This window comes from Grus americana, chromosome 27 (genome assembly GCF_028858705.1).
Source record: "Grus americana isolate bGruAme1 chromosome 27, bGruAme1.mat, whole genome shotgun sequence".
Lineage (NCBI taxonomy): Eukaryota > Metazoa > Chordata > Aves > Gruiformes > Gruidae > Grus > Grus americana.
The window spans coordinates 1859326-1886303 of record NC_072878.1 but is presented as its reverse complement, the minus strand read 5'-3'; the positions used below and the strand labels follow the sequence as shown (position 1 = coordinate 1886303).

The window sequence follows — 26978 nt, the reverse complement described above, 5'->3', positions numbered from 1 at the left end:
AGATCATTGAGTTTCAGAGCAGATGTTGAGAAGTCTATAGAAAAACTCTGTAATCCAAGACAGGTCAGGTAAATGGTCAGACCTGGTTCCACAGGCCTTGGTCCACCTGGGTCATGAAAACCTGCAAGGACAAAGGACTTTACAATCTCTCACGGTGGTCAATGCTTGTTCCAATGCTTGGCTAGCCTCATGGTGAAAAAGGTGAGATCTCCCTTGCTTTGAGGTGTCTCTCAGCCATCCCTTCTCCAGGCTGAAGGAGCCCAGCTTCATCAGCCTTTCCTCACAGAGACACTGATCCAGCCCCCTGACCATCTCAAGGCCCTTCACTAAACCCACTCCAGATGGTCAACACCTTTCCATTCTTGGGGTTCCCAAAAGTGGACACAGTGTTCTGGATGTAGACTAGAAACTTTCCACATAGAAAGGGGAAGTCCCTACCTTCCATCTCCTGGCCATGCTGCTGGTCACACAGCGCAGGGCACTGCTGTCCTCCCTTGCTGCCAGGGCACACGGCTGCCTCCTGTCCAGCTCCCTGCCCACCAAGACCTTTCCCACAGAGCTGCTCCCCAGCCAGGCAGCCCCCAGCCTGTGCCATTGCCAGCGTGAGTCCCCTGCAGGGGCAGAACCTGGCACTTGTCCTTGGGGGGTTTCATGAGGTTCCTCTCAATACCTGCTCTCCTCCTCCTTTTGCCCTTTCACTGAGCAGAGGCCTGGCAGAACTTTTGAGCACAGTCTAAGGCAAGGAAGGCGTTGAGTCACTCAGCCCCACCTGTGTCTGCTGTTACGATCCCCCTCATCATTCAGCAGCATGTTCCTTGTTCAGCCTTTTACTGCAAACACAGTGGCTGAAGCTCTTCATTTTGCTCTTGATGGTGCCTGCAGCCCCCATCAGCTCCAGCTCAGCTCTGGCTTTCCTAAACACATGCCCGCACGCTCAGGTCATCTTTCTAAATTTTTCCTTCATAGCCTGTCCCGGCTTCCACCTCCTCATCGTTGTGTTGTGGCTCCCATCCGTGACCCATCCCTGCCCCTGTGCAGCCCCACTGCCCCACACATGCCCCCAGGGCCCCCATCATCAGACACTGCACAGGACAGGGTGTGTTTGGGGCGGGGATGTGTCCTCCACCACAAGTGCCCATGCCAGACCTCAGTGTCCTTCCTCAGCAGCCCTCCTTCTTCTGCAGCCAAGCAGTGCCCAGCCCCAGCCAAGCCCCAGCTATGCCCCATGCACAGGTTCCCAGACAGCCCTGCTCGGGGCTCTGCCAAGGTCTGGGCAAGGCAGGAGGCTGGGGCAGGGCTGGCTGTTTCCCCAACACAGGCACCAAGACCAACAGCAGGAAGGAGATGGCCACAGAGCCCAACCACCAAGAACTGGGGGAGTGACCAGGGCTGGAAATGGCTGATGGGAGAGGCTGGGGGGTGATGAATGCCCTGGGGCACCTTCTCGCTCTCTCCATGCCACCAAGAGTCCCGGCCAGGGGACACAGCAGCCTGCTGCCAGTGGGTGCCTGCAGAAAGAGGTTTCTCTTTCTCATTGATTCCTCCCTTCAGGCACGAAATGCTCCTTTGATCTCCTCCAGAGTCATCCCTGCTCTCCAGAGAGCCTTTCCGCAGGTGAGTGTGTCTGTGCTGGCCTGGCCGGCCGTTCCTGGTTCCCTCCCCATGCTCCCTGCAGGGCCCCAAGCTGGTGGGGCTGCTCTGCAGAGCGAGGGGACTGTGGTGCCCCGGGGCCATGGGGTGACCCTGCACTGGCCATGCTGGTCAGGGTGGGAAGCAGAGCCAGCCAGAGGGGATCACAGCTGCTGAGCCCCTTTCCATCTTCCCTGATGGCTCAGAAAACAAGGACAGCGCTTGGTAGGACCATGGTGTGTCTCCAGTGGCACAAAGGGCAAGGGAGGGCTGCACTAGGTCCAGCCCACAGGGTTTCCATGATGGTGTGATGAACCACTGTCTAGACTTATGTCCCTTTGCCTTCTGGCTCCTCACAGCCTCTCCTGCCATTGCAGAGCCCTCGTTAGCCCATGGTCTCCTCAGGTTTGCCTTCTCCTCTGGGACACTCCTCCTTGGATTGTCACTCATTTTATGAGGTGCCACTCACTGCCACCTCAGACTCACACACTGTCCCTGGAGATCTCCTCACTTCTCCTGGCAGCTCTGCATTCTTCTCCAGGATGGCATCTGCCATCAGCCCCACTGCAGGTGGGACAGCACCAGGCAGATAAGCCAAAGACCAGTTGCTGTCTGAATGGACATGTGCAACCAAGAAGGAAGGTCTTCATCTAGCCCTTGCTCCCTAACAGATCCCCCTGGGACTCTGAGCTTGTCCCCCTGAATCCATCAAGAACCCCAAAGAGCAAAAGTCCTTTGGAGGGAGCAGCTTCTTGGGTGTATTCCTGACAGCAGCTTTGGAAGGGGTGTCCAGCCTTCTGGCCGTGCCCTGAGGAGCCCTTCTGGTTATGGTGGTGCTAGCAGAGAGGCCAGCTCTGGCACGCTGCTCCACATGGCCTGCTCCTGCCTTCAGGCACAGGGATGCCACTGTAGAGACAGCAGGACTGTCACAAGTTACACGAGACCTTGGGGGTAACAGCAATGCCAGGACACAGCAGGACAGTGTGGAAGGGAGGAGAGAGCAGCCCTGTCCAGGCCGTCTCCTGCTGCTGGCCTTGGCCATGGCTCCAGGGCAGCAGCAGCCCCGACGTGAAGGCAGCAGAGAGGGAGTGCCCGCTGAGGCAGCGAGGGGCAGCCCCAAGGGCAACCCAGGCTGCTACTCCATGGGGCAGCTGGGCATTTGGCTCCTGAACCCTCCTGCATGCTGGGGCTGCTCCCCCAGCTCCAGAGGAGATGTGCACAGATGGGAGCTGAGAGAATTAACTTCCCACTGCTTTCTCCATGGAGTTTATCTAGACAGGGAGCCTAGATCTATATATACATGAGGTATATTGGTTAAGAAAAAAAACAAGTAGCAGGCTAAGAATAATAATATCGCACGTATAAAACAAACAAACAAAAATTAAAAAACCAAAACAAAACAACAAACAAAGCCCTACAAAACTCAAATAGAGACAAATAAAAAGACAAGTTAGTCCTGGCTTTTCTTGAGATACAGTGGGAACCCTAGTGGGATCATTGGTGCCTTATTAATCACAAGTAAATCAAATTCAAATAGTTTCCACAGGGCATCTATGATTTCCTGGTTCCTCATGCTGTAGATGATGGGGTTCACTGCTGGAGGCACCACCGAGTACAGAACTGCCACCACCAGGTCCAGGGATGGGGAGGAGATGGAGGGGGGCTTCAGGTGAGCAAACATGGCAGTGCTGACAAGCAGGGAGACAACAGCCAGGTGAGGGAGGCACGTGGAAAAGGCTTTGTGCCGTCCCTGCTCAGAGGGGATCCTCAGCACAGCCCTGAAGATCTCCACATAGGACAGCACAATGAAAACAAAACACCCAAAACCTAAAAAAGAATTTAACATAAGAAGCCAAACCTCCCTGAGGTAGGCATCTGAGCAGGAGAGCTTGAGGATCTGGGGAACTTCACAGAAGAATTGGTCCAGGGCATTGCCCTGGCAGAGTGGTATAGAAAATGTATTGGCTGTGTGCAGCACAGCATGGAGAAACCCACTGCCCCAGGCAGCTGCTGCCATGTGGACATAAGCTCTGCTGCCCAGGAGGGTCCCATAGTGCAGGGGCTGGCAGATGGCAACATAGCGGTCATAGGCCATGACAGTGAGGAGGGAATATTCTGCTGACATCAGAAAGTAAAAGAGAAAGACCTGAGCAGCACATCCTGTGTAGGAGATGGCCCTGGTGTCCCAGAGTGAGTTGTCCATAGCTTTAGGGACAGTGGTGGAGATGGAGCCCAGGTCGAGGAGGGAGAGGTTGAGGAGGAAGAAGTACATGGGGGTGTGGCGGTGGTGGTCGCAGGCTATGGCAGTGATGATGAGGCCATTGGCCAGGAGAGCAGCCAGGTAGATGCCCAGGAAGAGCCAGAAGTGCAAGAGCTGCAGCTCCCATGTGTCTGTGAATGCCAGGAGGAGGAACTCGGTGATGGAGCTGCCATTGGACATTTGTGGTTCCTTGGCATGGGGGCTGGTTGAAAAAAGAAAGGACCGGGAAAATTAGGACATCTTCCTCTGAGCAAAGCCACTCCATTTTTCATAGAAACCCTGCCACATCTCCTTTAGACTGCTACCCAGCTGCCCTGCACTTTTTCTTGTGCTGCCTTGAAGATGACGACAAACAGAAATTACTCTCTAAACCATACCACAAAACAAGACTGTGATGAGACATGGGGAGTCCTGTTTTAAAGGAGTCCAGATCTGCAAATTCTTCTCTTTCCCAGCATAAAGGTGGAGTTGTGATTGAGAGAGAAGGACACAGCCACTCTCAGAGAGAAGTGAAGGCCTCTGAGAGGAGAGAACTGACCTCCAAGGGAAAGCTCAGCACTCCCTGGCATCCTACAGCACAGCCGTGCTCTTCTGGGGCAGCTCCCAAGCCAAGCAGCACAGGCAAAGCAGACAGTCAGATGTCCTGAAGATGGGATGTCCTAAAGGCAGAGTCAGCTCATTGCTCAGCAGACAACGCCCAGCAGACATCTAGAGTGAGGGACCACAAGAGAGCAGCCTGAAGGCAGCCTAGTCCAGGGCTTGGCTGCAGTTTCCTCCCACTCCCTGCCCATGTCTCTGCTGCCTGGAGCTGTCCCTGCCAGGAGCTGGTGCTCTGCCCACACCTCTCCTCCCTGTCCCTGCTCACAGAGCCCATCCCACCCTCTGTGTGCTCAGCTCTGCCCTGCAGACCCCTCCTGGCACCAGGGCACTGCCCAAGGGGATCGCAATGCTCCTTGAGAAGTGCCCTGGGAAATGTCCCAGGGGTGATCTGGAGCTGTGAACAGCCCTGATCCACACAGCACCCTCTCAAGAGCAGAAGGACCCTGCCCTGCCCTTCCAGGGGGTCGCTCCTTCCACCCACAGCTTCTCCCTGCAGTGCCCTGGGGAGCTCCCCGGGCAGGCTGAGGGCTGACCCTGGCAGGCAGAAGATTCCCCTGGTGTGCAGAGACCGTCCTCTGAAGTACAGCCCTGGGCACCTCCAGCTGAAAACTGTGGCTACACAGCTATTCAAAATTGCCTAAAAAAGCCCACCCCCTCCTTAGAGATCCCATAAACTTGAGCTGTTCCAGCTTGAGGAGATGTCTCCAGGAACCGCATGGGCATTGCCCTGCACCCAGAGACTTACCGTGTCAAGGGCTGCAAAGCTTTCTCTTCTTTTCAGCTCTTGGTCAGCCTCCCAGTCCTGACCGCTTTTAAGCTCTTCACCTACCTTGCTCATCTCCCTGAGATACCCTGGCAGTGCCCTTTGCCCTGCTGCGCTTGGCAGAGGAGCTGCTCCTGGCCAGAGATGTCTCTCTGCAGCAGTGCCCACTTGCCATGAGCTCCCTCCATCCCAGGAGCCTGGAGCAGATCAGCAGCAGAGGACCAGCCCAAGGCGGCATGGTAATGACCCCTCTGGTGGGTTTGGGGATGAGTCCATGAAGCTCAGACCCTCAGAGGAAGCTGATGAAACCTCTCCAGAAGTCACAGTCCGATGCAAACTCCACAGTTTCTTGGAGCATTAATGAGTCCCCCTGAGGGCCATCCCTGACAAAGCAACTCTGGGGCTGGTTAGAGCAGGCAAGTGGAGGCAGTGATGACAGGTAGGCAAAGGCAATGGCAAGGTGGCTCTGATGCTGAGTAATCCTGGGTGTGTTTCATCAAGCCAAAGGGCCAAGCCCTGACCCTCAGCCCCTGGGAGGGGAGACCCTGTCCCTCACACGTGTCTCAGGGCTCTTCCTGGGGCAGGGTGTTGTGGGGATGTGCAATGCCTAGAGCAGGACTACCACACACTCTTTCTCAGGCTCACAGGTTGTGACAAGGGGGCGATGAAGTCCTGGTGCTCTAATGATAAGATGTTTCCTCACAGGCATCCCCTGCAGAGAGAACAGCCACAGCCCAGCAGACCAAGACCTTGGCTGTCTTGGGGGCTTTCAGCCTTGCCACTGCCCCCAGATGTCTCCACCACAGCATGTCCTACGGTGTCCCACACCTGCACCTCTTTCCCTGCAGGCTCTTGACACCCAGCCTGCTTTCCAACTTGGGTCTCACCTGAGCGTCTTCCTACCCTTACTGATATCTCTCCATCCTCACAGACTCTTCATTGAAAGGCAAAGCTCTGGCTAATCCAAACTCTTGCTGGGTGGCCTCTTGTACCACAGAACTGCACTTGCAGGGACATTTCTTTCTCCTCGTGTCCAATCTCAACCTCCCAAGATTCACTTGGTGGCATCTTGTCTTTCTCATGATGTTTCCCAGTTTTCAGAAAAGCTCCACCATCTCTGAAACCACCTTTCAAGCAGTCTCAGGCTACTCCTAGACCGCCCTGAGCCTCTCCACCACTGGGCGAAGGGTCCAAAGAAGCCCAGGTCTCTCAGCCCCTCCACACAGCCCATCTGCTTAAGGCCCCAGACTCCACCTGGCCACATCTCCTCTGGCCACTCTCCAGCTCCTCCTAGCTCCAGCAAAAGAGGGAGCCGAGAACTGGGACAAAGCCATGTGTGGGGGTCCCTACCAGTGCGGTGTCAAGGGCCAGAAGAACTGCCCTGCTCTGGGGGACCACGCTCATCCTAACACAGCCCCGTATGCAAGTGGCCTTCTCCACAGTGAGCAGAAACCCCTGGCTCGGATGGTGTCCCTCGCAGTTGCCAGGCCCTTCTCCTCCTCAGAGTCCCTCCTCAGCACAGCAGGTCCCAGCTGGCCCTCATGTACACGTTGGTTCTTCTCCCTGAGGCCAGACTGGCCCATTCTCCTTGTCAATGTCACGAGGTTTCTTTTGGCCAAATCCCCGAGTTTCTCCAGGTCCCTCTGGACTGAAGCTCCATTTGGTCAGCGGTTACTGTTTGTGTGCGGGTGGCTCACCCTGATGGTGGTGGAGTCTCACAAGAGAACAGCATGAGGAGTTGCAGATCTCTACAGACCCAGGTAGGAATTGCCATGAAGAGAGTCTGCAAAACACCAAAGGAGGGTACAAAGCAAGCCAAACCAGGGTCAGCGGAGAAAGGAGAAATGAGGGTGGGGCTGTTTGACGCATGGTGATATTAGACGAAAATGTATAGCTGTGTAGACACACAGACAACATGGATCCCTCCAGGAGCTGGTCTTAGACCTTCCGTCTATAGAGGCGCTGGCCCCAGGATCACCTCAGCTCCCCAGTTCCCCCACGCACAGACAGACACTCACGTACAAATGACTCTCTCCAGCCCAACAGCACAGCACCATTGAGGCTGGAAGGCAGCCACCTTCCACCTTCTCTGTGCTTCCTCTGCATGTTTGGTTTTTCATCAGGAGCTCCTTTCTCATCCATGCCTTCCTCCAGCCATTTTTTTTTTTTTTGACTTTCTGCATTTGGGTTGGACCATTCTGGAATTTGAAGAGGAGATCCTTAGCCATCAAACAGCTCTCTTCACCCTTCTTCTCTGCAGGGCCATATCCCATGGGATTCTTTGAAGCATGGTGGCCAGGAGGTCAGCTTCTGCTCTCCTCAAGTCCTGCTCTTGGCCTTCTTCCCTTCTCTCAGGATCCTACACTTTATTTTCTCACCCCTGACTGTTACATCTCTGACCAGCTCTTCCTTCTTTGTAAGCATGAAGTCCTGCAGGGCATCTCATCTCTTCTTTTCTCCACTCTGCTCCCACCAGCGAGTAGCTTTGTGGGCAGCAAGGGAACTTGCTAAAAGTCCAGTGTGAACAGGAGTCAAATGGACAGTGACCTGTGGATAAGTTCGCACTGGAGGTACATCAGCTGAGGTGATGGTTGCCTTTGGAAAAGCCCCTGCCAGAACATGTACACACCAGTGACTGCACACCCAATAATCCAAAGCCCCTTTGACCTTTAATGGCTTGAGTGATTATAGCCCTGTTCTGCAGTTGGAGTAGATGGTCCCTTCCAGCTTGAACTCTTCCCTTCCCTTCCCTTCTCTTCTCTTCTCTTCTCTTCTCTTCTCTTCTCTTCTCTTCTCTTCTCTTCTCTTCTTTTCAGATGTTTCCTCCCTGTTTCAAATCTTTCACTTTTTCATAATCTTCTGAGATTCTTTCTGTTATACGCACTCTGTATGCACCCTCTCACTAGACAGAACAGGAATGACAATAAAAATTCTCCACCAGTTCTACCTGCCAAGGAACTGACTGTGATTATAACACTGAATTTACCCCACTCTGATCTATCACTGGAGTACAAAAACTTACCTGGGACAGATGGGATCACTTCCCTCCACATCACTTAAAGCTCTGCTCATCTGTCGTTTAAGTCTAAACTGGTCTTGGTTATTTTTTTTCTTGTTCCTTCATAAAAGGAGATTTTGACCAGCTTTCTGAATGTCTCCTTCTGTTAGAATCATCATAGAATCACCGTGTCCAGGGACACCCTCCACTAGACAAGGCTGCCCAAAGCTCCATCCAAACTGGCCTTCAAATCATCCAGGGATGGGGCATCCACAGCTTCTCTGGGCAACCTGTTCCAGTGCCTCACCACCCTCACAATGAAGAATTTCTTCCAAACATCTAGTGTGAATCTACCCTCTTTTAGTTTAAACCCAATTCCGCTTTGTCCTATCACGACACTCCCTGAGAAACAGTCCCTCTCCAGCTTTCCTGTAGGCCCCATTCAGGTACTGGAAGACCTAGAAAGAATTAGGTCTCCCCAGAACCTTCTCTTCTCCATGCTAAACAACCCCAACTCTCTCACTGTCTTCACAGGAGAGGTGCTCCAGCCCTCTGATCATCTTCCTGGCCTCCTCTGGACTTACACCAACAGCTCCATGTCTTTCTTGTACTGGGGACCCCAGAGCTGGACGCAGTACTGCAGGTGGGGTCTCATGAGAGCAGAGCAGAGTGGCAGAGTCCCCTCCCTCAACCTGCTGGTCACGCTGCTTCTGAATCGGCCCAGGACACGGTTGGCTTTCTGGGCTGCAGGCGCTCATTGCCGGCTCATGTTGAGATTTTGATCAATCAACACCCCCAAGTCCTTCTCCTCAGGGCTGCTCTCAATCCATTCTGCACCCAGCCTGTCGTTGTGCTTGGGATTGCCCCGACCCATGTGCAGGACCTTGCACTTGGCCTTGTTGAGCTTCATGAGGTTCGCATGGTCCCACCTCTCCAGCCTGTCAAGGTCCCTCTGGATGGCATCCCTTCCCTCCACTGTGTCAACCACACCACACAGTTTGGTGTTATCGGCAAACTTGCTGAGGTTGCACTCCATCCAGGTGTCCATGTCGCCAACAAAGATGTTAAACAGTTCCGGTCCAAATACCAACCCCTGAGGAATGCCACTCATCACTGGTCTGCACTTGGACATTGAGCCGTTGACCACAAGTCTCTGAGTGTGACCATCCAGCCAATTCCTTATCCACCGAGTGGTCCCTCCATCGAATCCATGTCTCTCCAATTTAGAGACAAGGATGTCATGCGGGACAGTGTCAAATGCCTTGCACAAGTCCAGGCAGGTGACGTCAGTCACTCGTCCCTTATCCACCAACGCTGTAACCCCATCGTAGAAGGCCACCAAATTTGTCAGGCAGGATTTGCCCTTAGTGAAGCCATGGTGGCTGTCACCAATCACCTCCTGGTTTTCCCTGTGCCTGAGCACAGTTCCCAGGAGGATCTGCTCCATGATCTTGCCAGGCACAGAGGTGAGAAGTCCTCCCAGTGACATTCCAGTGCTGCCAGTGAGGATCAGAGTGCTGCCCTGGTTCTCCCAGTGCTGCCCCAGTACTCCCAGAGCAGCTCCCTGGCTCCCTGCAGTGCTCCCAGTTCCACACCAGTGCTCCCAGTGCCAATTACTGGCTCCTCCAAGTTCTCCCAGTATCTCCCCAGTACTCTCAGTACAGCTCCCAGTGCCACCCCAGAGCTCCCAGTGCAGCCATAGTGCTCCCAGTGTTTCCCCAGTGCTCCCAGTGTGGCTCCCCGGTCCTACCAGTTCTCCTAGATCTGCCCCAGTGCTCCCAGTGTGGTTTCCTGGCTCATTCCGGTGCTCCCAGTTCTGCCCCAGTGCTGCCAGTGTGGATCACAGTGCCGCCCCAGTGCTCCCAGTGCCACCCGAGTGGTATTGGTGCTGCTCCCTAGCTCACCGCAGGGCTCCCACTGCCACTCCAGTGCTCCCAGTGTGGATTCCTGGCTCCTCACAGTGAACCTGGTGGGGCTCTTTGCCCCCCGACCTCCCCTCCTCCCCTCCCTCCAGTTCTCCCAGAGCCACCCCAGTGCTCCCAGTCCAGCTCCCAGGCTCCCTGCAGTGCTCCGAGTTGTGCTCCAGGTCTCCCTGTGCCATTCACTGGCTTCCCCCAGTGCTCCCAGTACTGCCCCAGTACTTCCAGAGCAATTCCCTTGGTCCCCCTAGTCCTCCCAGTTCTGCCCTAGTGCTCCCAGTTTGGCTCCCTGCCTCAGCCCAGTGCTCACAGTGCCACTCCAGTGCAGCCAGTGCCACTCCTTGGTTCTCCCAGTGCTTCTTCAGTTCTCCCAGTGGGGGTCCTTGCCTCCCCTCCCAGTTCTGCCACTGCCACCTCAGTGCACCCAGGGTGGCTCCCTGTCTCCCCCACTGGTCCCAATGCCACCCCAGTTCTCCCACTATGGCTCCCTGGCTCCCCCCAGTACCCCCAGAGCTGCTCCCAGGCTCCCCGCGGTGCTTCTAGTCTCCATTTCTACTCCATTTCTAGTCTACATTTCTAGGCTCCATTTCTACTAGAGCTGCTCACAGGCTCCCTCCAGTGCTCCCAGTGCCACACCAGTGCTCCCAGTTGTGGTGGGTTGACCCTGGCTGGACGTCAGGTGCCCACCAAAGCCGCTCTATCACTGCCCTCTTCAGCTGGACAGGGGAGAGAAAATATAACGAAAGGCTCGGGGGTCGAGATAAGGACAAGGCGAGATCATTCACTAATTACTGTCACGGGCATCTTCTCACAGAAGACATCCCTGTAGCCTCCCCTCCTCCTGCTACCAAAACCTTGCCACACAAACCAAACACATCTGCTGGCCCTCGTTTTGCTGGTTTTGTAATCTCATTGGTGTTTTGGAGGTGGTGTTCATGGCAATTCCTACCTGGGTCTGTAGAGCCCTGCAACTCCTCATGCTGTTCTCTTGTGAGACCCCACCACCATCAGGGTGAGCCACCCGCACACAAACATTAACCGCTGACCAAATGGGGCTGCAGTCCAGAGAACCCTGAGATTCTTTGAGATGCTAGTCAACACAAACCTCTTGAGGGTTACAAGGAGAAGTGGCCAGTCCTGCATTAGAAGGAAGAGTAACCTCAGTCATCAGGGCAGGCTTGCACCTGACCGGCTGAACAGTGACCCTGAGGAGAAGGGTCTGGGGGCTACATGGGACACCATACAAGCCATTGGTGCATGTTCACTATGAACAAGGCCACCTGCATACAGGTCTGCATTAGGATGACCATGGCCACCCAGACTATCTTGAGACGGTTTGTGCTTTCAGAGATGGTGGAGTTTTTCTCAACATTGGAAAGCAACACAAGAGAGAAATAACGGCACAAAGGGAAGCTTTGGAAGTTGAGACTGGGCATGAGGATTTCATGTCACGTTGACTTACACGAAACATCACTCCAAGTGCAGTGCTGTGGTACAACAGGCCACCCAGAAAGAGTCTGGATTAGCCAAAGCTTTGTATTTCAACACACAGCCCATGAAGATGGAGAGATATCAGTAAGGGTAGGAAGATGCTCAAGTGAGAGCAAGGTTGGCAAGCACAGTGGATGTCCACAGCCTTCAAGGATGCAGGTGCAGGCATAGGACACCATAGGACAAGCTGTGGTGGAGATGGTCAAGGGAGCTGACAAATTCAAAAGCCCCCAACAGAGCTGAGGTCTTTCTCCCATTGGCTGTGGCTGTTGTCTGGGTCACCAAGGCCTACCAGGAGACGCCTAATCCTGACAGCACGAGGGCCTCATGGCCTCCTTGTCTCCACTCAAAGGCCTGGGAGGTGTCGTACCATCCTCCTGCAATTTACGTTGCACATCCCCACAACACCCTGCCCCAGGAAGAGCCCTGAGACACGTGTGAGGGACAGGGTCTCCCCTCCCAGGGGCTGGGGGTCACAGCTTGGCCCTTTGACTTGATAAAACACACCCAGGATTACTCAGCATCAGAGCCACCTTGCCATTGCCTTTGCCTACCTGTCATCACTGCCTCCACTTGCCTGCTCTAACCAGCCCCAGAGTTGCTTTGTCAGGGATGGCCCTCAGGGGGACCCATTAATGCTCCAAGAAACTGTGGAGTTTGCATCGGACTGTGACTTCTGGAGAGGTTTCATCAGCTTCCTCTCAGGGTCGGAGCTTCATGGACTCATCCCCAAACCCACCAGAGGGGTCATTACCATGCCGCCTTGGGCTGGGCCTCTGCTGCTGAGCTGCTCCAGGCTCCTGGGATGGAGGGAGCTCATGGCAAGTGGGCTGTGCTGCAGAGAGACATCTCTGGCCAGGAGCAGCTCCTCTGCAGAGCACAGCAGGGCTGAGGGCTCTGCCTGCAGGCACCAAGGGGAGAACAGCGAGGCAGAGAGAGCTTAAAGGCAGTTGGAAATGGGAGGCTTGCTGAGAGCTCAGGGAAGGAGAAATCTTCAGAGCCCTTGACACGGTAAGTCTCTGGGTGCAGGGCAATGCAGCTGTAGTTCCTGGAGGCATCTCCTCAAGCTGGCACAGCTCAAGCTTATGGGATCTGTAAGGAGGGGGTGGGCTCTTTTAGGCAATTTTGAATAGCTGTGTAGCCACAGTTTTCAGCTGGAGGTGCCCAGTTGTGTCCTTCAGAGGACGGTCCCTCCACACCAGGGGAATCTTCTGCCTGCCAGGGTCAGCACTCAGCCTGCCTGGGGAGCTGCCCAGGGCACTGCAGGGAGAAGCTGTAGGTGGAAGGAGCGACCCCCTGGAAGGGCAGGGCAGGGTCCTTCTGCTCTTGAGAGGGTGCTGCGTGTTTCCAGGCTACTCACAGCTCCAGATCACCCCTGGGACATTTCCCAGGGAACTTTTCAAGAAGCACATCAAGGCAGGGGCTACATCGGAGTAAAGGTGCTTTCCAGTGTCTGCGCTTTCACATTCCAGCTGTGACAGTAGATGCAAATGGTAACAGAGCTGTCAGATTTCAACAAGAGACAGAGACTCCTAAGACTTGCCAGCATGGACATCCCCCATGGCAATTCCTTGCTGCCAGGAGGTGTGACACAGATGCACACAGAGGGTGGGATGGGGTCTGTGAGCAGGGACAGGGAAGAGATCTGGGGAAAGAGAAAGAGCTCCTGGCAAATACCGCTCCAGGCAGCGGAGATGTGGGCAGGGAGTGGGAGGAAACTGCACACAAGGATTGGGAGATGCTGTGTTCAGGCAGATCTCGTTTGGTCCTTCACTGAGATGTCTGCTGGGTGTTGTCTGCTGGGCAATGAGCTGAAGCTGAGTTTAAGACATGCCATCTTCAGGAGACCTGACTCTCTGCTTTTTCTGTCCCACTGGGCTTGTGCCCCCCAGAAAGGCACAGCTTACCTGTAGGAAACTACGGAGTGCTGAGCCATCCCTCGTGGGTTGCCAGTCTCCTCTCAGATTCCTTTGCCTCTCTCTGAGAGGGGCCATGTCCTGCCCTCTCCACCAAAACTCCACATCTGTGCTAGAAGAGTTTCCATATCTGCCTTTTGAAACAGGACTCCCCTGCACTCATCACAACTTGTGTGCATAGTCATCCTCGAGCTAGCAGAAGCACAGGGCAGCTGGGAACAAGACTGATGGACACTGCAGCTCTCCCGACTCTGCACTGAGACACAGAGAGCTGAGCCCTTTTCCCTGTCTTGTCCTAAGAGTCCACACTTTCAGTCATAAAAAAAGAGGATTTCTACCAGTAAAAATAGTGCTAAACCAGATGTGATGGTGGAAAGAGAAAAACACAGAGAAAGTCATCATAAAGACATGCTCAGCCTCTCTTCTGCAGCCCACACTCCCTGGAGTGATGAGTGCAGATATTGAACATTTCCATGAAGGGTGAATTGCATCTGACAGCCCTTGTGACCATTGGGGAAGCCAAGAACCAGCTCCCATGTACTCACTGCAGCAGGGCAGAGCTGACTCCTTGGCAGCACAGGGGCAGAGGTCCTGCTCCTCACAGCACACTCAGCCAGCACAAAGCAAAGAAAGGAAATGCCTTGGAATTGGGGGACATGGGGTGGGATCTCTGTGAAAAATGGAGTGGTTTTGCTCAGAGAACTCTGTCATAGCTTTTCCCTGTCCTTTCCTTTTTAGGAAAATGGCCCCATATTAAGAACCATCAAATGTCCAACAGCAGCTCCATCACTGAGTTCCTCCTCCTGGCATTCGCAGACACACGGGAGCTGCAGCTCTTGCACTTCTGGCTCTTCCTGGGCATCTACCTGGCTGCTCTCCTGGCCAATGGCCTCATCATCACTGCCATAGCCTGCGACCACCACCTCCACACCCCCATGTACTTCTTCCTCCTCAACCTCTCCCTCCTCGACCTGGGCTTCATCTCCACCACTGTGCCTAAAGCCATGGCCAATTCCCTCTGGGACACTAGGGCCATCTCCTACACACGATGTGCTGCTCAGGTCTTTTTCTTTTTCTTTCTGATCTCAGCAGAATTTTCCCTTCTTACTGTCATGTCCTATGACCGCTACGTTGCCATCTGTCAACCCCTGCACTACGGGACCCTGCTGGGCAGCAGAGCTTGTGTCCACATGGCAGCAGCTGCCTGGGGCAGTGGGTTTCTCACTGCTGTGCTGCACACGGCCAATACATTTTCTATACCACTCTGCCAGGGCAATGCCCTGGACCAATTCTTCTGTGAAGTTCCCCAGATCCTCAAGCTCTCCTGCTCAGATGCCTACCTCAGGGAGTTTGGGCTTATTATATTAAGTTCTTTTTTATCATTTGGGTGTTTTGTTTTCATTGTGCTGTCCTATGTGGAGATCTTCAGGGCTGTGCTGAGGATCCCCTCTGAGCAGGGACGGCACAAAGCCTTTTCCACGTGCCTCCCTCACCTGGCTGTTGTCTCCCTGGTTGTCAGCACTGCCATATTTGCTCACCTGAAGCCCCCCTCCATCTCCTCCCCATCCCTGGACCTGGTGGTGGCAGTTCTGTACTCGGTGGTGCCTCCAGCAGTGAACCCCCTCATCTACAGCATGAGGAACCAGGAGCTCAAGGATGCAGTTTGGAAAGTGATGACTAGATGGTTTTTAGAAGTAAAATAGTTCCCAGCTGCTTCTCCATATTATGTGTAACATAATTCATAACAGGCTCATCCTATCTTATACATTTTGTAGTTGTTGATATTGTTGGTTTTTTTTTCATTTTCAATAATGTTGTTCACAAAGAATTATCATTATTCATACTAATTCTTATTTATTATAGAATAGAATCATATCATAGAATGGTTTGGATTGAAAGGGACCTCAAACATCTTCTAGTTCCAAACCCCCTGCCATGGCCAGGGACACCCTCCACTAGACCAGGTTGCCCAAAGCCTCATCCAACCTGGCCTTGAACACTGCCAGGGATGGGGCATCCACAGCTTCTCTGGGCAACCTGTTCCAGTGCCTCACCACCCTCACAGGAAAGAATTTTTTCCCTTATATCTAATCAAAATCTACTCTCTTTTATTTTAAGGCCATTACACCGTGTCTTGTCACTACATGCCATTGAAACAGCCCCACTCCAGCTTTCTGGTAGGCCCCTTTTGGGTACGGGAAAGCTCGTATAAGGTCTCCCCAGAGCCTTCTCTTCTCCAGGGTGAACCACCCCAACTCTTTCAGCCTGCCTTCATGCCAGATGTGTTCCAGCCCTCTGATAATTTCGTGTCCCTCCTCTGGACTCACTTCAACAGGTCCATGTCCTTCTTATGTTGAGGGCCCCAGAGCTGGATGCCATGATGCTGGGGGATCTCACCAGAGCAGAGTAGAGGGGCAGGATCACCTCCCTCATCCTGCTGGTCACGCTTCTTTTGATGCAGTCGAGGACACAGTTGGCTTTCTGGGCTGCAAGCCTGTGTTGATGGCTTGTGTTGATCATCTCGTTAATCAACACACCCAAGTCCTTCTCCTCAGGGCTGCTTTCAGTCCATTGTCTACCTCTCTGGTTTGACCAAAGACAGTCTAAATGAATTTCCGTGCCCTCGGAAAAGGACCCTGCAGTGACATTTCTGACTGAGATTTTATCCCCCAAGACCTTCTCTGGAGCTGCAGAGGCCGTTCCTGTGTACAGAGCCCCTGCACAGCAGATCTCTGACACAGCTGGCCTCTGTAACAGCATTTCCACCAGGAAAGGCAATCTCCTCAGGGCACTGCCCAAAGGCTTACGTCTTTTTCCAGTCTGGCTCTCAAGAACATGCCCAAGGAAGAGACTCTAAAGAAAACTGTTGCTTTGCTTGTTTCTCCATGGGCGCAGAGGGATGAGATGAGGGTCCCAGTGTGCTCTTCCAGGGACTGAGGAATGGCTCAGGTGTTCCTTGTGGGTGGAGAGCACCCACACAGATGCTGAATGGACTCCAACTAAGCTGCCTGGGGCTCGACAGCCTGTGGTAGGGCTGATGGCAGAGGAGTGTTTTTCTGGAAGGAATGAGGAGCTGCCAGGAGAGCCCAGGGGATCTGCAGGGACAGCACGTGCCAGGAGGTCAGCAGGGAATGGAGCCCACTGAGCACGAGCCTGTGCAAGGTGAAGTGCCCCAGAGATCAAGTGCTAAATGTGGGTGTGAACCAGCAAGTAAGGGTTCTGCAAGCCCAGGGGACACAGCAGGCACAGGGAAAGGAGCCTGGTGAGTGGTTCGTTTTACCATCAGTGGACTTCCATAGACTGGATGCGGTGCAGCACCCAAACACATCTCATGGCATTGGCAATAAGGCAGGTCACCTCTGAGCAGCCTCCCTGGCCACATAAGAGCCTCTGTGGGAGGCAGTCAGTGGCAGTGATGTCCCTGAGCTGGGTCTGCCTCCCAGCCTGACCAGCACGTCCCTTGCAGAGTGCCCCTGTGACCCCAGGCCCCACAGCCCACTTGCTCTGCAGAGCAGCTCCCCCAGCTCAAGGGCTGTGGAGAGCATGGGCAGGGGGTGTAGGAATGGCTGGCCAGGCCAGCACAGATGTGCCCACCTTGTCAAAAGGCTCTTTAGAGACATGGGATGTCCTGGTGTTTTCCCAAAAGTGGGATCATTTACCCCATGTGCAGTACACCAATACACACACAGAGCAGAGGTATTTTATTTATTTCATGTCTGCACAGAGGTGGTTGCAGGGTGGTAATGCCACAAAGCTAGCACCCTGCACACAGAAACTACAACATAGTTATCTTGTTGCAGGATTAGAAAAATTATCAGGTTGTCAGTCTTTCAGGTCCTCTCGAGGACAGTCCTTAGCAAGGCGTGCATTTATCAGTCTGTCCCTCTTCTTCAAGGGTCCAGTCATTAGCAAAGCAACGCAGTGTATTTAACCCTGAATTAGACAGTGTCTAAGCATTAACCCAAACACATTCCTCACCCTGTCAAGTGGAAAATTCTACCTGACAGATATCAATACTGTCACTGTCTACAGCTGTCTTATGGGATGGTGCAGAGAAGGAGTCAGACTCTTCCCATGTGGGCACAGTGGAAGGATGAGAAGCCATGGGAAAAAGTTGGGATGTGGGAAATTCTGACTAAACTTAAGAGAAAAGAAGCTGCACTATAAGGTCCATCAGGCACCAGGAACAGGCACTCCGAAAGGCTGTGGTACCTCCACAATGGAGATATCCAAGCCTCAACCAGATGTAGTGCCACAGGGCGGGGTTTCATCATAATGGGTGACTACCTAATGCGGGGGACAGAGGCACTCATCTGTTGGGCCAACCAACCATCTAGAGAGGTTTGCTGCTTGCTGGGGACAAGGATCCAGGATGTTGTGGTGGGACGTCCAAAGCTCAGCTGGCTCTCTGACTACTGCCTCCTGGTCTTATCCCATGTGGGCACAAATGACACTACCAGGGGCAACCTGGACAGTACCAGAAGTGACTACAAAGCTCTGGGGGTGGCACTGAAGGGCATGGGGGCCCAGGTGGTGTTCTCCTCAATCTCATTGGTGAGGAGAAAGGCACTACTCGGACAAGTTAATAATTAACTGCGGAACTGGGGTAGGGTTTTGGGTTCAACGACCATGGGACCCTGTTTGCAGACCAGCATCGTCCTGGCAGAGATGGGATCCACCTCACTAAGCAGGGCAAAGCTATTTCTGCCAATAGGCTGGCTGACCTCATAAGGAGGGCTTTGAACTAAGAATGATGGGGGAGGGAGAGAGTAACCAGCAGTCCTCTAAGGGAGTGACAGACAGGATCAATGAGCAAGGGCATGGGGTGATGTGATGGGAAGGGATCACAAAACCACAAAATGGGGCTCAAGTTCAGCACCTGCATGTAAGCAAGGAAATGCCTACAAAGCACCATGATGGAGAAATCTCTCACACCCTCTCCAAGAACTCAACATGCTGGGGTTCCTCTCTAAAGTGTCTGTACTCTAACGCATGCAGCATGCGGCATAAACATGAGGATTTAGAGATCGGTGTGCTGTTGCAGGGCAATGATCTTCTTGGGATCATGGAAACGTGGTGGGATGGCTCCCATGATTGGATGTCGCAATGGAGGGATACAGGCTCTTGAGGAAGGAGAGGATGGGATGACAAGGAGGGGGAGATGCCTTTTATGTGAGAGAACAGCTGGAGTACATGGAGCTCTGTCTGGGGATGGGTAGGGAGCCAAGAGAACCTAAGGGTGAGGATTAAAGTGAGACCAGGAAAGGGTGGCATTACAGTGGATGTCTGCTATCGGCCACTCCACCAGGAAGAAGAAGTATATGAGGCCCTCAACAGGCAGATAGGAGCAGCCTCACATTGGCAGGCTCTGGTCCTCACGGGAGATGTCAACCACCTCGATATTTGCTCAAAGGACAACATAGCAGGGCATAAGCAATCCAGGAGGTTTGTGGAGTGCCTGGATGAGAAATTCCTCACTCAAATGGCAAAGGAGCCAATGAGGAGAGGTGCTCTGCCTGACCTCATCCTCATCAACAATGAGGGCCTTGTTGGGGATGTGAAGGTCAAAGGCAGCCTTGTGACCATGAGATGGGGCTGTAGTGACCATGAGATGATGGAGTTCAGGTTCCTGAGGGCAGGCAGGAAGGTAAAAACAATCTCAGAGCCCTGGGTTTAAGGAGAGTAGACTTTGATCTCTTCAAGGATCTGCTTGGAAGAGTCCCATGGGATGTGGCCCTGGAGGGAAGGGGGGCCCGAGAAAGCTGGTTCATATTCAAGGATCACCTCCTCCAAGCTCAAGAGAGGCGCATCCCATCAAATATGATGTCAGGCAAAAATGCCAGGAGAGCTGTGTGGATGAACAAGGAGCTCCTGGCCAAACTCAAACACAAGAAGGAAGAATACAGAGGGTGGAAGTAAGGACGGGTAGCCTGGGAGGAACACATAGACATTGAGCATGCAGGGAGGGAGAAAGGTAGGAAAGCTAAAGCCCAAATGGAATGGAATTTGGCAAGGAATGCCAAAGAAACCAAGAAGGGCTTCTGTAAGTAGACAGGGAACAAAAGGGAAACTAGGGAAACTGTGGGCCCATTGCTCAGTGAGACTGGGGACCTGGTGACGCAGGACGTGGGAAAGGCTGAGGCACCGAATGCCGTCACTGCCTCAGTATTTGCCAGCAAGATCGGCCTTCGGGAATCCCAGGTGCCAGAGACCAGGGGGAAAGTCTGGAGCATGGAGATGTGCCTTGCTGGAAAAGGATCGGATCAGGGAATACTCAGGCAAACTGGACATACATAAGGCCCTGGGCCTTGACAGCTCCTGATGACTTCCTTATCGTTCCTGTGCCTTGAAAGGGTTTCCAGCATTAGCTGCTCCATCATCTTTCCAGGAAGGGAGGTGAGTCTGACTGGCCTGTAGTTCCCTGCGTCTTCCTTCTTTTCCTGCTTGAAGACAGGAGTGACATTTGTTTTCCACATCTGTGCTCTGGGCCTCTTTATTTGGCTGGGCTCTGGGCCTCTGCGTATCGAGTGAGGTCTGGCACTTGGCGGGTCATGGTGTTATGCCATGGCACATCCCATAAAGATGTGGCCAGCTCAGAGAAAGGGATGCCATGAAGGAAGTGATAGCAGGTGTGGCCATTCCTTGATGGCAAAGAAATATAGGGTGATCTATCCAACTCCTCCTACCTTCCTTGCTCCAAGCTCCCTTTAGCTATGAAATGCAGATTTATCATATGACAATATAAATGTGTCACCAGAACACAGTTTCCCCATTCAAAGTGATGGCAGGAAATATATTTCTGGAAATGGCTGTATAAGTCTCTCTTTCCACAGAGGGAGAGAAAGGGTCATCATCTTGCTGGTCCGTGTCCATGTCCTATGAAAAAACTCATGAGAATTTACAGAATATATATTCAAACTCCATTAGGAGACACTCAGGATCAATATGAACTGAGGATTTCTCATATCACGTAATGTGTGAGCAGAAGAATTAAGAACTGTGGGGAAAAAACAAGAATCCTTCCTTACTGTTTAGTATTGAACTCTTTAGACTTTAACTACACTCCTGAAATCTCTCTAATTAACCAGAAAAGAATTGAAGACCTAAAGGAAAATTATGCACAGAGCATTGGCTCATTAGGGCGTTTTGCATGTTAATTAGCCCCCTGGTGCCAAGTTCCTGAACTGCAGGTCCTGAAAGATTGAACAAGTGTCTAAAGAAGTAAAAGTCAGCAGCAAACCTCCAAGTTTCTGAGAGTGTTCCTGGGCCCCAGGGAGGACCATCACTCAAGAGACCATGGAGGGAATGACCAGACAAGGAGATTTACAAAGGCATGTAATGATAGGCCAAGAGGTAATGGCTTTAAGCTGAAGGAGGGTAGATTTAGATTAGATATTAGGAAAAAATTCTTCTCTAAGAGGATGGTGAGTCACTGGAACACGTTGCCCAGAGAAGTTGTGGCTACCCCCTCCCTGGAAGTGTTCAAGGCCAGGTTGGATGGGGCTTTGGGCAACCTGGTCTAGTGGAGGGTGTCCCTGCCCATGGCAGGGGATTGAACTAGATGATCTTTGAGGTCCCTTCCAACCCAAACCATTCTGTGATTCTGTGGTTGTCCCTGGGAGCTGGTAAAACAGGAAGTCAGAGGCACTGGTCACATGTGGAAAATCAAATGTGGAGGTGGCTGTGAAAGCCCTAAATGTGTTTCACCAAGCAGAATGGCCAAGCCCTGACCCCCATTCCCTGAAGAGAGGATCCTTTCCCTCATGAGATGCTTACAGCTCCTCCTGGGAGCAGTGTGATGGGAGGGTACATGATGCCAAGTGCAGGTCAGCGGTAGGACACCTCCCAGGCTCTATGGGGGGTGGGTGAGGAGGCAACAAGGCCCTGGGACTGTAAGGGACTGGGGCCTTCTCATGGGACTCAGTGGAGGAGACAGCAGCCACTGTGGAGAGGACAAGGACTTCTGTCCTGGTGTTGGAGGAGGGCCCAGCCACACCAAGGCCATCAGCTGTTGGCACCACAGATGGTCCTACACTGTCCTGTGCCCGTTCCAGTTTTCCTGAGGACTTTAGCTACCTCCTCCTGCTTCCTCATCTCACTCTGACCTTGGGATCTCCCAAGCTTTACTGATGCCAGTGAAAGGCAAGATGCTAACTGCAGTACGACTTGCTTACAAGAATGAACACTAATTGAGACTATGAGCTTTTACCTCAGGGTCCATGTGACCTGAAGACCCAACCTAAGCCAGCTCTTACCGGCTGAGAACATCCCATGTCCATGATAAACCCATGGAAGATTTACCTTTCAAAAAACTGGGCGTATAACCACGGCCAGAACAGCAACCGACCAGCATCCAGGATAATCCCCCCACCTGAGCAGGACATCGCTTTAGAACAAAGAGAATTAACATACCACTGACCGTTTGTCTGCACCACCTGCACGGGACAAGGATGTAGGAACTGATGAGCCCATCCCTTAACGTGAGTGATTGCATTGGTCTACACAACTGTACTGTAACAGATACAAACCCTGCTTTCCTCTGTACTGGGGTCCTCCAGCCATTAGGCTGAGGCACCACTGCCTGCACAGCTGAAATAAGAGAATAAATTACCTTGGTAATTCTATGCTAAGCTTCCTTGTCTCCCTCCCCAGCCAGCAAATGAAGGACTTGTATGTGCCACTTTGGCCTCACTGCCTGTGCCTGCAAAGACAAAGCTGTGGTTACCTGAGGACTTGACAGTGCCTGTGAGTTCCCCACAACCCCTCGGGCATCTTCCAATGCCCTGCTAATGTCCTCTGGCACCCAAAATAGCCCAGTCCCAGACTTGCTTGACTCCTGTACTTATCGCCATATCCCGGCACTAAAATGCATGTCCTCCTGCTGCTGCTGCTGCTGCCTCCAAATCAAAATTCAGCCTGATTCCCTTCAGCATGACACCCCCGCAGCCCCACCACTACTTCAAGTCTTCTTCCTGCCTTTAACACACTCACTGCTATGCATACCCCTCTCTCTGCCTGCACCCCCATGCATCTCTCAAGCCCTTCCTGTTTCCCCTGCAGTTGTGGGACCTCCCTCCAGGAGGGTCGTGCATTCTCCAGGATCATGGATGTTTCCTGTGGTCCATCTAAGTGTGGGGAGTGAAGGAGGGGAAGAGAGCAAGGTCAGCTCCTGAGGCATGACTGAGCACAGCCACCCCCAGCAGCGGGCATTCCCTATCTGCCAGGCTGAGGCATGCACACAAGATGGAAACATCTTCCTTATCTTTGATGTGCACAAGAAGGGACTTTCTTCCTGCCACCTTCCCAGGAAAAAGAGAAGCTCCTGGGGGGCAGAGATGGTGGGAACAAGAAAAAGTAGGTCAGTGGCACCCTGTGTCCCCTGTTCTCCTCTCCAGCATATCCTGAGAGGTCTGCAGCCCCTCCATGCCATCCTGTCTCCCCAGGCTAGCACAAGAGCCCTGGCCCTTGGGGTCCTCAAGAGCTCCTAATCCCCCAGGGACAAAGCAGCCTGCCCCAAGCTGGTGCAGCCAGAAAGCTGTTTCTCTTTCCTGTTCATTTCTGCTAAGCTAAGAATGGATCTTAGACAAAGAAGTTGCTGCACGCTCATTTATCTGCTTAAATAAAATGGTTTCCCATATATATACACAGTCTCTTGGTCACACAAGATGGGTGGATATTTAAGAGGAGCAGTAATTATATTTATTTGAAGACAACATCATCAAAAGTGGAAAAAGGGAAAAAAAAATAAAGAAGGAAAGACTGGGCCTGTCACGACATACACAGGGAGAGGAACAGCTGCAGAGGAACGTAGGCAGTCTATGGCTGCTGAAAGACATCCAGTCATCATTTGCCTCACGGCATCCTTGAGCTCCTGGTTTCTCATGCTATAGATGAGGGGGTTCAGTGTTGGAGGTACCACCGAGTACACAACAGCAAACAACAGATCAAGAGATGAGGAGGAGATGGAGGGGGGCTTCAGGTAGGCAAATATGCCAGTGCTGATAAACAGGGAGACCACGGCCAGGTGAGGGAGGCACATGGAAAAGGCTTTGTGCTGTCCCTGCTCAGAGGGGATCCTCAGCACGGCCCTGAAGATCTGCACATAGGACAGCACAATGAAAACAAAACAAAAATAGAGAGGTACTAAAAGCAATAAACTCAACTTCCCTGAGGCAGGTGTCTGAGCAGGAGAGCTTGAGTATCTGGCAGATTTCACAGAAGGACTAGTACACTCCTCTGCCATCAGCCCTACCACAGGCTGTCGAGCCCCAGGCAGCTTAGTTGGAGTCCATTCAGCATCTGTGTGGGTGCTGTCCACCCACAAGGAACACCTGAGCCACTCCTCAGTCCCTGGAAGAGCACACTGGGACCCTCATCTCATCCCTCTGCGCCCATGGAGAAACAAGCAAAGCAACAGTTTTCTTTAGAGTCTCTTCCTTGGGCATGTTCATGAGAGCAATACTGGAAAGGGAAGTAAGCCTTTGGGCAGTGCCCTGAGGAGATTGCCTTTCCTGGTGGAAATGCTGTTACAGAGGCCAACTGTGTCAGAGATCTGCTGTGCAGGGGCTCTGTACACAGGAACGGCCTCTGCAGCTCCAGAGAAGGTCTTGGGGGATAAAATCTCAGTCAGAAATGTCACTGCAGGGTCCTATTTAATATTTAAATTCTCAGAGAGGTTGGAAATTAATTTATACTGTCTCCAGGTCAAACAAGAGAGGTGGATAAGAGGGCATAAGATAACATAAACAAGAGGGCAACCTGGTCTAGAGAAGGGCATCCCTGCCAATGGCAGGGGGTTGGAACTAGATGTTTGAAGTCCCCTCCAACCCAAAACATTGTTTTATTATATGATTCTATAATGAATTAGAATTGTTATGAATAATGAAAACTCTTTGTGGAGAACATTATCAGAAGTGAAAAAAAAAACCAAAACAAACAAAAAAAAAGGAACAATAACATCAACAACTGCAAAATATCTAAGAGACAGGCTGGGCCTGTCAAGAGTGATGTTGCGAGTGATATGCAGAAGAACATGGGCAGTATATTGCTTCTAAAAACCATCCAGTCATCATATTCCACACTGCATCCTTCAGCTCCTGGTTCCTCATGCTGTAGGTGAGGGGGTTCACTGCTGGAGGCACCACCGACTACAGAACTGCCACCACCAGGTCCAGGGATGGGTAAGAGATGGAGGGGGGCTTCAGGTGAGCAAACATGGCAGTGCTGACAAGCAGGGAGACAACAGCCAGGTGAGGGAGGCACGTGGAAAAGGCTTTGTGCCGTCCCTGCTCAGAGGGGATCCTCAGCACGGCCCTGAAGAGCTGCACATAGGACAGCACAATGAAAACAAAACACCCAAATGATAAAAAAGAACTTAATATAATAAGCCCAAACTCCCTGAGGTAGGCATCTGAGCAGGAGAGCTTGAGGATCTGGGGAACTTCACAGAAGAATTGGTCCAGGGCATTGCCCTGGCAGAGTGGTATAGAAAATGTATTGGCCGTGTGCAGCACAGCAGTGAGAAACCCACTGCCCCAGGCAGCTGCTGCCATGTGGACACAAGCTCTGCTGCCCAGGAGGGTCCCATAGTGCAGGGGTTGGCAGATGGCAACGTAGCGGTCGTAGGACATGACGGTGAGAAGGAAATATTCTGCTGAGATCAGAAAGAAAAAGAAAAAGATCTGTGCAGCACATCCTGTGTAGGAGATGGCCCTGGTGTCCCAGAGGGAATTGGCCATGGCTTTGGGCACAGTGGTGGAGATGGAGCCCAGGTCGAGGAGGGAGAGGTTGAGGAGGAAGAAGTACATGGGGGTGTGGAGGTGGTGGTCGCAGGCTATGGCAGTGATGATGAGGCCATTGGCCAGGAGAGCAGCCAGGTAGATGCCCAGGAAGAGCCAGAAGTGCAAGAGCTGCAGCTCCCGTGTGTCTGCGAATGCCAGGAGGAGGAACTCAGTGATGGAGCTGCTGTTGGACATTTGTTGGTTCTTAATATGGGGCCATTGTCCTAAAAAGGAAAGGACAGGGAAAAGCTATGACAGAGTTCTCTGAGCAAAGCCACTCCATTTTTCATAGAAACCCTGCCACCTCTCCTAGTTCCAGGGGATTTCTTTGCTTTGTGCTGGCTGATTGTGCTGTGAGGAGCAGGACCTCTGCCCCTGTGCTGCCAAGGAGTCAGCTCTGCCCTGCTGCAGTGAGCATATGGGAGCTGGTTCTTGACACCCCCGATGGTCACAAGGGCTGTCAGATGCAATTCACCCTTGATGGAAATGTTCAATATCTGCACTCATCACTCCAGAGAGTGTGGGCTGCAGAAGAGCAGCTCAGCATGTCTGTTGCTCTGTAGTTTTTTTGTTTCCATCATCACATCTGGTGAGTATTAGCTTTAGGGCCAAAGATGCTCTTTTTTACGACTGAAAGGGTGGATTGTTAGAAAAAGAGACGCAAAAGGTCTCAGGTCTCTGTGTCTCAGCGCAGAGTCAAAAGAGCTGCAGTGTCCATCCTTCTTGTTCCCAACAGCCCCGTGCTTTTGCTTCTGCTACCTTGAGGTAGAAGAAGATGACAGCATATACTGATTAGTGTTTAAAAAAAAAAAAAAAAAAGGAAGCGCAACTAGAGTTTGATGAAAGCAGGAGAGTCCTATTTCAAAGGACAGATCTTAGAACTAGATCTTAGAACTGGACATGGCCTCTCTCAGACAGAAGCACAGGAATCTGACAGGAGACTGGCGACCCACGAGGGATGGGTCAGAACTCCCTGGGATCCTACAGCAGAGCTGTGCCTTTCTCGGGGGGCAGCACAGAAGCTCGGTGGGAGAGACAAAGAAGACATTAAGGAATCCTGAAGATGGGATGTCCTAAAGGCAGAGTCAGCTCATTGCTCAGCAGACAGCGCCCAGCAGACATCTAGAGTGAGGGACCACAAGAGAGCAGCCTGAAGGCAGCCTAGCCCAGGGCTTGGCTGCAGTTTCCTCCCACTCCCTGCCCATGTCTCTGCTGCCTGGAGCTGTCCCTGCCAGGAGCTGGTGCTCTGCCCACACCTCTCCTCCCTGTCCCTGCTCACAGAGCCCATCCCACCCTCTGTGTGCTCAGCTCTGCCCTGCAGACCCCTCCTGGCACCAGGGCCCTGCCCAGGGGCACCTCTGTGTTGACAGGTCTTAAGGAGAAGAGCAGATCAACCCTGAAGACACCACAAAGGTGATGTGAATGCTTTGTGTAGGCAGAGGAAAGGGTGAAGTGACTTTATCAGGTGCGCTGAAAAATGTGACCCTGGCAGACGACAGAGTCCCTGCCCCGGCACACAGCCCCTGGGCTGCAGGGACCCTGCTCTGAAGGGCACAACTGGGCACCCCTGCCTGCACACCTGCATTCCCAGCCACTCAAACTTGCCTCTGCACAGGGAGTCC

At 52.7% G+C, this 26978-nt stretch overlaps 2 protein-coding genes across 2 annotated transcripts; one reads left to right on the top strand and one right to left on the bottom strand.

Annotated features, from left to right (window-relative positions):
* Positions 1-14343: 14343 nt before the first annotated feature.
* LOC129196887 (olfactory receptor 14J1-like) lies at positions 14344-15279 on the top strand. Its single transcript, XM_054804856.1, has one exon. The coding sequence runs from the start codon at positions 14344-14346 to the stop codon at positions 15277-15279; it is 936 nt and encodes a 311-aa protein (XP_054660831.1).
* A 9444-nt stretch (positions 15280-24723) lies between these two features.
* LOC129197011 (olfactory receptor 14A16-like) lies at positions 24724-25551 on the bottom strand. The gene has a single exon (XM_054804979.1). It carries the CDS (start codon positions 25549-25551, stop codon positions 24724-24726), a length of 828 nt encoding a protein of 275 aa, XP_054660954.1.
* Positions 25552-26978: the final 1427 nt, after the last annotated feature.